We start from the raw sequence: 11,889 nt of genomic DNA, 5'->3' as shown, positions 1-11,889 counted from the left end.
TGTCCTCACTGTCTTCTCAATTCCACCTCATAGATCTTTTATTTGTTTTCTGTTGCTTTCCATGTAATAGTGTGTCAACTAATCTAAGCGTCCTGGGCCAGCCAGAGGAGGATGGGCTCCCCCTCCTGAGTCTTGGCTCCTCCTCAGGTTTCCCCCTGTATCAGTCTAAGGGATTTCTTCTGTGCCACTGTCACCCTGGGCTTGCTCACTGAGGGTATAAGATCTGGCATCCTGGAAAGATACTTAGTGTCCATGTCAGAGGTACTATACAAACAATACTGAACTGAACTGAATTTGACTGAACTGAACTAATCACTTGTGAGAGGTCTAACATCCTCCACTGCAACAGTGGAATTCCAATGGGGAACACCAAGAAATTTAGGAAGACTTTAAAACTCGGGGTAAATCCATATACGGGCTGTGACACTGGTGTGACCTTCAAAACACACTCGTGCAACAAAGTAAAATTCTATCCAATTAAAAGCGAAGCTGAAAGATTAGTCAAGCCCTAAGCGTGTGCTTGTGTCCAGCGGTCACTGAATCACTGAGAGTGGTTTTTAAAATGGACGGCGTAGAGTAGGACCATGTTTTGGGCCGACTCGTCACCCACCTCTTCCTGCTCTCGTCTTTTCCAGCGCAGCTGAGCGTTGGCCGCAGCCATGGCCTCAATCACGAACGTGGTGGTCATGAAACTAGAGAGAGGGGGAAAGAGAGAGAGAGAGAGAGAAAGAGGGATAGGGGGAGAGAAAGGGGGAGGAAGAGAGGGGTGATGGACAGCCAGAAAGAGGGGGAAACGCTGTAAGACACACGCCCATTTCACAGAAGGGGCTTTCAGACTTTTTTTTTTTTCCCCCTTTTTCGCAGAACTCTGGTGTGTCTGGTCTCATTTTTCAAATGTTCTTTGAATATGAATGAGACTAATCAAGGTTAATGAAGTAATTCCAAAACTAAACAGTTCTCAATCCATTATTAGAATTTAGAATCGAGTCAGTCAGTTTTGAACTGAGGTGCAATAAAAATCGAGCGTACATTTGACCCACGGGAACTTTACAGTGCAGCGTTCCTGAGAGGGAAAAATCACACCGACCTGTCAAACAAGACCTGAGTGAAAAAACATTTGTGGCTACACTCTGAGAAGTCGTGAATTCTGTACAGGTCATGTATTTTCTTATTTAAAACGAAAAAGTACAGGAGAATTTGATTTCCTGTACCAAATGCATCAAAGAAATTCTTTTTCTATTTCTCAGTTTTTTTTTCTACCGCAGATATTCACCTGCGTGAGACCTGGGAGATAACTTGAGCGGACAGTATCGTTAAATGAGAACCAGCGCTGCGTTTCCTATCCATCACGTCATTAGCATTATTTACACTCATATCTATCAGAACAGAACTGGCCCCCGTCCGCGACGGCGGGGGGGACCGGGGGGGGGGGGGGGGCGCATCCGTGTTCCGCATCGCCATGTCATCTCTTTCCTCCTCTTGCGTTCGCCTCGTAAATCATGCAAATTAAACATATCGCGCATCATAAACTTCCTCCGCTTCCGGACAGCGCGGCGCATTGATTTCCTGCGGCGCCCGTGTCTAATGCGCCATCCGTTTCTCGTCCTCTCATTACAGACAGCAGGCAGAGAGACAGCGTCGCGTCCCATTGGGAAAGCTATAACTCCCTCACCGGGACGCAGAGTTGAGAGACTAATCTTGCTGAGCGTACAGGGTAAAAGGTAAAAAAGGGGGGTGGGGGCGGAGGTTTCTTTTTCTCTTCCTGTCTTTCTTTTTTCCCCTCTCTCTTTTTCTCTCAGGTCTGAGGCTTTATTTTAGGCGCAGGGATGGGGAAATGAAAGTCGGTCGTCCTCCACACGTGAACGAGACAGAACAGAGCAGAGACGGTTCTCTGTCACGCTAACCACGCGTGACCGGTCCTGTTTATGCTACGGTGCCAGCTCGTGGATTGGACTGCGTGCCACATGGGGGGGTGGGGGGGGGGGGTGTCGGGGGCTGGGCAGGGAACTCACCTCATAAATGCCAGGAAACAGATGAGTGCCAGGCTGACCACCCAGCCTGCTGCGGCGAAAGCTTTGGGCATGGTGAGGGCACCGGTGCCAACGATCAGGTTGAACATGTACACCAACCCAACCTGCATCCAGAAGCAGAAACAAAGATCGCTCACAAACCAGACAACAATCTCACAACAGCTGACCATTCAAGAGCCCCTTTCGATATGAGGTGATCTAACACAGTGCGTTTTTGTTTTGTTTTTTGTTCACTAACTCATGCAGAAGCATTTAAATAAATACAAATTCAAGCCAAAACAGCCCTGTCTCCGTTTGCCTCACATTCTTATCACATCAAAAACATAAAAGTGTTTGGACATATTTGCCAAAGTTCCTCATCTCCGTTATTCTGAATCGCTTCTCGTTTGATCACTACACTGATTCATATCATCTGTTACTGGAAGCAAGCCTGTCAATCCCATTAGACAGAAACCATCCCAGAATACCAGAGAGATGAAGCAGTGTGGTCAACCGTCAAGTGTTCTCTTGAAGAAGCAGACACTACGATTCACCTGAGGAGAGTTTTAGTTCCTGTTCAGTGCAGGATCATGATCTTTAGCCTTCTAATAAACCTGAAAATACTGAATTGATCCATTTACTGTTTTATTCATATCTCCCCACATTAAGCATTCAGACGGTAAAACTGCTGATCTGCATAACAGTAACAGAAAAATCGCATTGCAAAGGCTTCGAAATGCAGTTTACAGTCTAGCCACGAGGCTACTTCGGCAGCAGAAATACATTCTGTGCCGTAAAAAGCTGACATCAGCAAACACGAGAAGGGTTCAAACTGCTGACAAACTTATGCAACAGACGTGAAGTTGCTTTTTTCCCCACTTCAGAATCATAACTGTGTATTTCTTCCTCTTTTCTGTCAGATGAATGAGTAACTCAAATTACAGGATGAATTGCTTGTTTTAAATGAACACAGACTTCATTCCTCTGAGAGCATTTCCTTCCTGAGGAAACATACTTACAAATCTATACAGAAAAAAAATGTATGTTTGAACAGGACTGACGTGTACATGCTACACATTCCAATGTGTCAGTTTAACAGTAAATTCTCATACAGGACTGTGAACAATGCTATGCTTAAACTTAAACTTAAAGAAGAGGGTCTTAATTGTGCTGTGGGGTATTTCAGCGGCAAAAATCTCTGAGCCTAAGATTCTTCCACCAAAGGCGACACTTCCACCGAACTTCCACCAAAGGTGACGCTGCAGTACCACATGAAAGAGCATACAGTGGGTATAGACCGTCAGGTTTTACCTATGCAAGATTAAACTTGTCACTTAGTTAATAATCATATAACTGGTTGATATTCTCATTCCAAGTGTCAAAATGGTAATTCTAGACAGAAACTGTTTCCTGAGAACACCTGCTAACTTAGCAAAACTTTGTGTCTGAAGTTAAGACTTGAACAAGACACTGCACATCCTTATGTCAAGACTTAAACTGGTCAGCAGTACTGACGTGAGTGAGGTCCACGGGGGGGGTCTGTATTTGAGCTGCATATGATAGTAACTCGCTTTCGTGAGAAAAAGTTATGTAATCAGAACTTACATATGGTGAATACGGTTCTCCCGTGTCTGTAATACCTCCTGCCATGTTGGTGTAGTCGGTCGAAACGATTCACTAAAACCCAACCTAAAGTCAACAGCGAAAAAAAGTGTATTGATTATGAGAACGTACAATTTAGGGTAACTGACAGTCTCTAAACCATCCATAAACTAACAACAATTTTATGTGAATAACATGTTACATTTCAAACACCTGGTAAAACAGATCAAACTAACTTAGTAACTGAGGCAGGTCACTGCCTGTGAGAAACATTCAGAATCGAAAATATGGTAATTCTCATTTCTACTATATCCACGTCAGCCAGTTAGCCACGGTAAGTTAGTGGTAAACTAATGAAATGGCTTGTTAGCTGTTATGCCAAAATTAACACGATTAGAGGTAGCGTTCCGGTAGTGACTTTAATACAGTCGCCACACAAATTGATTCAAAGAACCCCGTTTGGGAGGTCAGAGACGACCACTCACCTGCAGCTCTCTGTGATGTCGTCAGCTGTGTTTTGGTGCTAGGCTATGGTATGCTAGCTAGCTGAGAGGGAAGCCAGCAGGTAATTATTCATTTACTTAGAGTGGCAATCGGATATTCCGCTCGGAAGCAGGTGAGTTCAACACTGCTACTCGGCCATCTTCCAGAGGACTGCCTGATAAGTACACAGCATTGTGGCTAGCCTTTAGTTTCCCATTATTTTTTCAGGACCTTATCCTTACAAGCATATGTGACTCTCCAACTTAAGAGCGCATGCGCACGTCTGGTCATATGACTCTACAAACTTTCTTTGACTTTAGGCCTGCCGCCTAGTGGTAAGTCTAGGAATTGAATGGAAATATAGCTCTACAAATCACTCAATCGCTATCCATTACAAGAGATGTAACGTCGCAAATGGACACTACAAGATATCGTTGAAATTTAACATACGGGTGGAAAAAAGGAGAAATCGACAGAGATAAAATCATTCAAAATGTTTCATCACTGGGAACTTTATTTTTAAAAAAATAATAATAATTAAAAAAAAGGTTTACGACCCACATATACACACAGCTTCTTCTCCTCTTCCTCCTCCTTCTTCCCGTGTGTCTGATATGTATGTTCTCAGCGACACATGATTACAAAAATAATTATTTTTCAGAGTCTCTGTAGAGCTCTTAAACATACACAGTGACAAACTAAAGCAAACTAAAAAGCAACAGCGGACACTGACATTATAAAACACTGACATTATAAAAGATGTTACGCAGCGTGAGAGCGTGAAGGTGCAATATAGTACAAATGACGCTTTTTTAGAGTGTACATATTCCCATATTCAAATGTATTTTACATATTTTAAATTTACACACAGGTGTGTTTCCCTCTAGTATGAAAGGGAACATCTTCTGTGTCATCACTCCTTTGGTAAACGAAACCCAAAACGTCAGAATCAAAAGAGTTTAATATAAAGTTTCTGATTTTTCAAAACATACTCTTTTTCATCTTGTTACTTGTTACTCTTTCCTTTCACACACCACAAGACAGAGATTAAAACAATAAAACACATATAAAGTAAAATAAATAACACAAACACAATAGTCTTCGGTGAACTCACATCCTCATCTTTTTGTTTATTGTTTATCTATGGGCATTATAAGGACACGAAACTACCGAGACCAAATCCAGAACTCATTAAAACCAGTAACCAATAACCACCAAAACCAGTATCGAGCACGTTTGTCTCCCTCTGGGGTGTGTGCATTTGGATATATTTGTAACTCCTAAGATTATTTAGTTGCATTACATATTCCTTTTCAAGCCAAATAAGTTAAGTTCTTTCCTGATCACACACACACACAAAGAACAGTGAGCGCTGAAATTCAACCTCTGCATTTGACCCATCCTATACAAATACACTAGGAGCAGTGAACGCACGCACGTACACACAGTAGGAGCAGGAGCAGTTGGGGGTTGAGTGCCTCACAAGAGGTCACAAGCCTGCTTCTCGAACCTTTAGGCTAGGGGTGGGCAAATCCTGCCGGTTTTTGTTTTCACCTTTTAGCTACCTGTTGATTTTCACTTTGAAAACAGGTGTGCATGCTCTTCAGCCAATCAGACATCGGATTCGCCCACCCCTACTTTAGGCCATGGCTGCCCCGTAAAAGTTTGCAGCAGAGGATGGTTTCGATCCATCGACCTCTGGGTTATGGGCCCAGCACGCTTCCGCTGCGCCACTCTGCTGTAAAGGTCAAAAGACAGGCACAAGGAGTAGACAGCTGCTACTGAAGGGCAGCCGTAAGTCTGAAGCATGTTGGAGTAAGTAACAACATAACATTAACACACTCGTAAACACGCCAGCACTTTGCCCCCATGACGGCTAGCCTCAGACCTGTCGACACCAGAAGCTGAACCAATAAGCTGCTTAAATGGGCTCGTCCGGGATTTGAACCCGGGACCTCTCGCACCCTAAGCGAGAATCATACCCCTAGACCAACGAGCCACAATAAAGGATCATAGCTTATAGATCATAGACACAGTAGTAGATTATTTCCTATCCAAGCAATATACATCCTGTTCTTATAAAGGGCTAAATAAGAACTATAGTGATTGGCTGAGTTTTTCATGTACACAGTGACCAAGACTATCTAAACAATCGGTGCAAAGGTGCAATAGTTTGCAGTAGTACTTATCCAAACAACAAACAACACTCTGTGACTGAGCAATGGATGTTTCTTCTATTTGTTTAGACACTGAAATTTCCCTGCAAAGATTAAGGGATTACGGGAAAGTGGTGACAACCTAATAGTTCATGAATTTATGACAGGCGGTCTCAGTTAACATCAGCTCTTTAATCTGATTTCTTGATGTTGAACAGCCCTGATTTCTTGCCAGTGATATCAAATGTAAACTTTAAGTCGTGATGTAAAAACTGGCATAAGCGGACCCTATCATCTAAACAGGTCAACTGTAAACACAACACCCGACACATTATTTCTTTCCCTCCTCTTACACATTAGAAAACGTCGTGTAGGGCACTCTTTTGAATATTATAACACTTTACTATCATAAAAAAACTCTTACAGATGCACGGGGAGTGAGAAGAACATGGAAAAACTAAAATGGTTGCAACTGATTAGGAGACAAAGGTGTGGAGATACGAGTGCAGACATGTGTTACAATAGCAACAAAAATACCAAACTGTAATTCACCCCTAAGGCAATACAATTAAGGATCTAGGCTGTGTATATCATATCTCCTAATTACAGATATGACATGCATCTTTCTTCCTCATCTTTGGGTTTTAACCGTAAAACAGAAAAAGGCACCAGGATTCACTGCCTATGATGATGCTCTGAGTTTTGACAACAATGCGGTCCCTTTAAAACATGAACGAGATTTGTAATGTAGACCCGGAATAGAGCTGTACCCTGTGTCTTTAATTTAGTCTCTAAAACATGCCTATGACCTCTGTGGGCGACAGAAAGTTCTGGAACATTCTTATCTTCTCTGTAGGGAAAACACACTGTACTTCAAAGCATGGATGACAAGACCCCATTTCGGGAAGGGCTGGCATACACGGATCTCAGACTGGGTGTCGATAGAATATCTCCCATGTTCTCCACACTCTAAAGCAGAACAGCTTTACAGAGACTTTGGTAACTTCTTCATAATTTATTTAAAACCTGATATTTTTCCTGTCATGTTGCAAGGATTTTCTCGAAAAGGGCACCATTTCCAAACAGAAACAGAACAAACTTGATACAGCTGTAGAGCACTTTGCATCCTCCTTCATTAAGGTCGCTCAGCTGGTCTCTAAAGCGGTTTTATTGGTGTGGTTTACTGTTTTTTCCCATTCAGTTCCTAATACATGTCATATTGTGCGGAGAAGTGCATGAACCCAATAAAAATATAATTTAAAAGTAGCAGTAAGAATAATAAATCTTTTGCCCTCACATCAGACAAATAAAGTGGTTAAAAATCTCCAGAGGTATTTTGCGAGGGCATCACAATAAGATAAAACCATACAGCACACAGATGAGGTGATATTGAGTGACGGTTGAGTGATGTGAGTGACGGTTGAGTGATGTGAGTGATGGTTGAGTGATGTGAGTGACAGCTGAGTGATGTGAGTGACAGCTGAGTGATGTGAGTGACGGTTGAGTGATGTGAGTGACGGTTGCTTGAGAAGCCACAGCGGTTACCTGGGATACGGTATTTCTAATTAGTTGTCAGTAACAATCTGGTATGCTCTCTGTCTGAAATTTTTTCGGTCGATGATGCTCACTGGAGTTTAAAAAAAAAACACACACACACACACAAAAATAACAGATAAAACAAACGGACAAAGTAAAATAAACACTTAAGAGATGACACAAAAGCATGTGTGAAATCTCCAGCTCCCTGAGGATTTAAATGTAAAAAACCCATGATATTTCAGCCATAAAAACAGAGGTTTCCAGTCTCCTCTCAGAAAAGCCACAACTGTAGCCTGAAGGTGCTTTAGTGTTTACACGTCATTATTCTTCTCATTCTTCGCCACGCTCTGGAGGTGCTCGTGGACACAGTCTTGGAGCGTTTGAAATCAAGTCGGTTTTCCAACCAAGCTCGAAAAAAAACCCTTTGACGTGACTAATCCAAAAGCTTGGTCCCGAAAGTGCTGTTCATGTTGTTCAAACAGACAGGCGTAGGGGCACCGCGAGTAAAGACAGGGCAAGCAAGCGACCTCGAGGATTCTCCGGTCCACGTTCTGTAAACGTTTGCTCAGAGAGGCGACCCGTTCGGATTCTGAGCTCACTGGCTCCCCTTCAGTTGAGAAATGGCATTGAGGAAGAACTCGTACCAGAAGAAGGTGAGGCCCGTGGACACTGCGGCTTTGACCAGACTCGGTGAGAGCCCTTTGAAAAAGCCACGCAGACCCTCCTCTTTGGCAATTTGCACCATGCAGTCTGCAAAACCGCGGTATGTCCGCACCTACAGACAAAAAAAACAAACAAACAAACAGGGTTTCTCTTGTTCTAAAGTATCATCTGTAGAACATCAGCCCAGCTCCTCAGGGGCACGTGACATACTGTACTTAAAGAACAAAAGGAAAGAAGCTCTCTACAGGGTTTTTACCATCAGTGTCGACTAGTTCAGCTGCGTGTTGCGTTATATGTAGTGCACATTATGAATATCATCATCAGCTTTACTGCGCTGGCTGCACCAGCGCTGAATATTAAACAATCCTGAACATTAAAACGAACCTGTCCAAACTGGATCCTGGCCTCCTCAAAACCCCCCACTTGCAGTCTCTTCTTGAAGAGGTCAAAGGGATAAGTCATTGTTTTGCTGATGACACCCGCAATGCTACCAGAGACCAGGCTCTGCAAGCTTCCTGGTGAAACATCGGGGAGAAAAAAACGCCGGCAAAGAGTTAACAGATACAGCACGGGTCTCTCTGTGGTCTGTTAATCAAACACGTCAAAGTTAGCTCACTGGCTAACAACAAACACCCAAAGGTTAAAGCTAGGGTACTGACCTTTGGACCTCTTGGACCGTGATGCTATGAGCCTGTTGAGCACGTTGTAGAAGAAAAACTGAAGACCCGCATATGGGAACACAGCCACTAACGTTGGAGTGAGACCCCTGTAGAAGGTTAGTATCCCCTCTTTATGGTACATGGTGGACACTGCATGTCTGAGGTTCCTGTAGATCTACAAAAAAATAAATAAATCAATCAATAAAAAGATCAAATAAATAGACATGAAACCCCTTAGCAGATCTCCCCCCCCCCCCCCCCCACACAGTATAGAGAAAACATTAAGAGTCTGGGTTTTCAAAAAAAAAAAAAAAAAAAAATTCCAGTCCTGAGGAGATAGAAAAACTGAGGACTATCAGCATAGATAGCAACTAGCTTAATGCTAATACTGAGGTGATTAATAAAATAATGATTTATTCTATTTGAATACTGAGTCTGTGGGTGTTACTGAGGGAATAAAACAGAAATGTGTAGGACTACAGATCTCGGAATTAGGAACAAGAGCTGAACCAAAATAATTAGCAAAAAATCTCAACCGATACATCTCCAAAAAGTCTACAGTTTTAATGCCATATGATTTTCTGGCTGATATTACTACAGTAAGATGTCAGATGTAGTCTTCTTTGGCGTTTACCTTTGGTTCCCCCTGGGCGGCCAAACGTGTGCGGAGCGTGTCGAGGGGCTGGCAGGCCACCGTAGCCGAGCACGCGGCCAAACCGCCGCAGACAAAGTGGACGGTCGGTGTCTGGCTGTGGTAGGAAGTGCTCTTATGCACCAGTTCGGTCAAAGCCTCAAAAGTGGCAAACTACAGGACATGGATAAAATAACACATCACGCAGCCAACTTCAGTCTAATCAACTTGATCTCATTAAGCCTAGTGCGCTATGGAACAAACAACTGCAGTGATCCTCGTTGTGTTACGTGAATGATTTCACCACACAAGGTCATTTGGTAAACAAATTATATCTAGGACTGAATACTGTGATAGCGTGTGGGCATCTAGGACACTCTCTACGTGTTTATTGCCCTTTAACAATAAAAGACATTTTAGGTGCAAATTATGTTTACGTGTTTGTCTCTTAAGAAGCACAAAAACTTACGTGATTAGAACCACACTATGATCATATGACAATATGATAATCTCAGTGGTAATATTCACATGAAACTTTCAAATGGAATAGAACGGACTGCTCTTCAAAATCTAACTGAAAAAGAATGATTGAGTCTTTCATTTTGCCCCAAAATTAGGGTTCAGTCTGCTGTACCTGGACGGCTCCAAAACCGACAGAGAGCAGTTGAGCTGGTACATGCCCTTTCCAGAAAGCAGGAAGTCCCTCCTCTATCAGCATACACCGAGAAGCTTGCCACAGACCCCAGTATTTCCCCTGCCGTTGCCTTGACGACAACTGCTCGATCTGCAACTGTTGAGGGAAGACACGAACAGCTTGAGACGCTGGCACGCATACCCATGGCAAACAGCACTGGGGGAACTTGCTTAACTCAGACTGGGCATGCTCAGTACAGCTGTGGGGTTTTTGGTGTGGAACAGTCATCATGATTGCATTAGAGGAGCCAGTGACTCATTTGTTCAGAATGTGAAGCCAGTTTTGAGAAATCATTTGAAAACATCTGACTCAAAAGTGAGTTCTGAATACAATGATACGCGCACACACACACAAAACAAACAAACAAACAAATAAACACACAAAAGATACATTCAGTTTTAATAAAAAGGCAAAGCTGATAAAATGTTCTTGATCTCTTTATCACTATGCTACACTAAATGTTTATTATGTCTGTGTGCTTTTGCCAAACAACCATTTTCTTCCTATTTCTATCTGGTGAATGTTATTCCCATTTTCTCCCTAGTTTGGAATGACCAACTACCCATAAACCCTTGTAAATATCTCCTTCACTACAGACCTTTTGGTCTCGGCGAGCGAGGCTAGCATATGATTCCTCTGACATTGTGAAACGACCCTGAAGGTTCTTCCACACTATTAGCTAATTAGCACTCATGAACAAGGTAACATGCTTGGGAGAGAGCTCCATTCACACAACATTACCTACCACTACATAGTAACCTCTCTCTCAGTGACCACCAACAACCAGTGAGAGGGAGGAGGACCAGGCCAAGGGAATGCAGCCAGCCATGTTCCCCTAGCACACCTGTCATTTTTTCATTCCAGTGGGATTTTATTTAAATGCTTTCATTTCACAGAAGATCTAGATTATATCCATATAATAAAAACAATCATCTCAAACAAGGCCTTGTTTTAGCCAGTTTAAAATTATTCATTGTAATCTGCGCCATTAGCATTGAGCACACTAACACACCCGCTGCTGGCATTTAACCTTAACCCTAATGGATGTCAAAACCCACATGACAGGTTTACCTGAAACATTCGTGGCCTTATAGCTCTTACCTGAAACCTGATTTTAATGACGTCCAGGGGGCTGATGAGGGCCCGGGTGACCATACCGGCTGCAGACCCAGCTAAGGCTGCCTCCTCCGGGCTGAGTGAGGCGCCAGTGGAACCTGGGTCATACCCCACCATTCCTACAGAGCTTATCAACAGATGTCCGTCCTGGGGATGGGGGTTAAATTATTAACTATTGTGATGTGACAAAATGAAATACACCAGACACGGCAAAGTCGCATCCGTTTACGTTTATTTGTTTATTTTATCAAGGACAGTCATGAAGGCGATAACGTAAAACAAACAAGGGCATATGGCATGCTTGACCTTGCCTGCAATCACTCATAGCGCAGATAGG

At 43.0% G+C, this 11,889-nt stretch overlaps 2 protein-coding genes and 1 non-coding gene across 3 annotated transcripts in view; all 3 read right to left on the bottom strand.

Annotated features, from left to right (window-relative positions):
• The window catches only part of tmem104 (transmembrane protein 104), a 47,960-nt gene extending 43,636 nt beyond the window's left edge, over positions 1–4,324 (bottom strand). Inside the window, exons 1-4 of the mRNA XM_030793777.1 lie at positions 4,097–4,324; positions 3,615–3,698; positions 2,013–2,134; positions 611–692 (exon numbers count right to left, since the gene is read on the bottom strand). Coding sequence (XP_030649637.1) covers positions 611–692; positions 2,013–2,134; positions 3,615–3,659 — 249 coding nt within the window. The 5' untranslated portion in view covers positions 3,660–3,698; positions 4,097–4,324. The remainder of the gene's footprint in view (positions 1–610; positions 693–2,012; positions 2,135–3,614; positions 3,699–4,096) is intronic.
• A 1,697-nt stretch (positions 4,325–6,021) lies between these two features.
• trnap-agg (transfer RNA proline (anticodon AGG)) lies at positions 6,022–6,093 on the bottom strand. The gene has a single exon. It is a non-coding gene; the product is annotated as a tRNA-Pro (tRNA).
• Positions 6,094–8,384: 2,291 nt separating this feature from the next.
• Positions 8,385–11,669, bottom strand: slc25a19 (solute carrier family 25 member 19). The gene is made up of 6 exons (XM_030793891.1): positions 11,538–11,669; positions 10,377–10,532; positions 9,746–9,916; positions 9,112–9,286; positions 8,837–8,967; positions 8,385–8,564 (listed from the first exon to the last, which is right to left on the bottom strand). The coding sequence occupies exons 1-6, from the start codon at positions 11,667–11,669 to the stop codon at positions 8,385–8,387; spliced, it is 945 nt and encodes a 314-aa protein (XP_030649751.1).
• Positions 11,670–11,889: the final 220 nt, after the last annotated feature.

This window comes from Chanos chanos, chromosome 16, assembly GCF_902362185.1.
Source record: "Chanos chanos chromosome 16, fChaCha1.1, whole genome shotgun sequence".
NCBI lineage: Eukaryota > Metazoa > Chordata > Actinopteri > Gonorynchiformes > Chanidae > Chanos > Chanos chanos.
This window is presented reverse-complemented; position numbering and strand designations above follow the sequence as displayed.

What these genes read in the sequence shown, in the direction of transcription:
- slc25a19 (XM_030793891.1), bottom strand. Translation starts at nt 11,669, where the DNA reads ATGGTGGGGTATGACCCAGGTTCCACTGGCGCCTCACTCAGCCCGGAG. An exon ending in TCGGTTTTGGAGCCGTCCAG is followed by an intron (nt 9,917 to 10,376) that starts GTACAGCAGACT and finishes CATGTCCTGTAG; the next exon opens with TTTGCCACTTTTGAGGCTTT. An exon ending in CCAGGATCCAGTTTGGACAG is followed by an intron (nt 8,565 to 8,836) that starts GTTCGTTTTAAT and finishes TTTTGTCTGTAG; the next exon opens with GTGCGGACATACCGCGGTTT.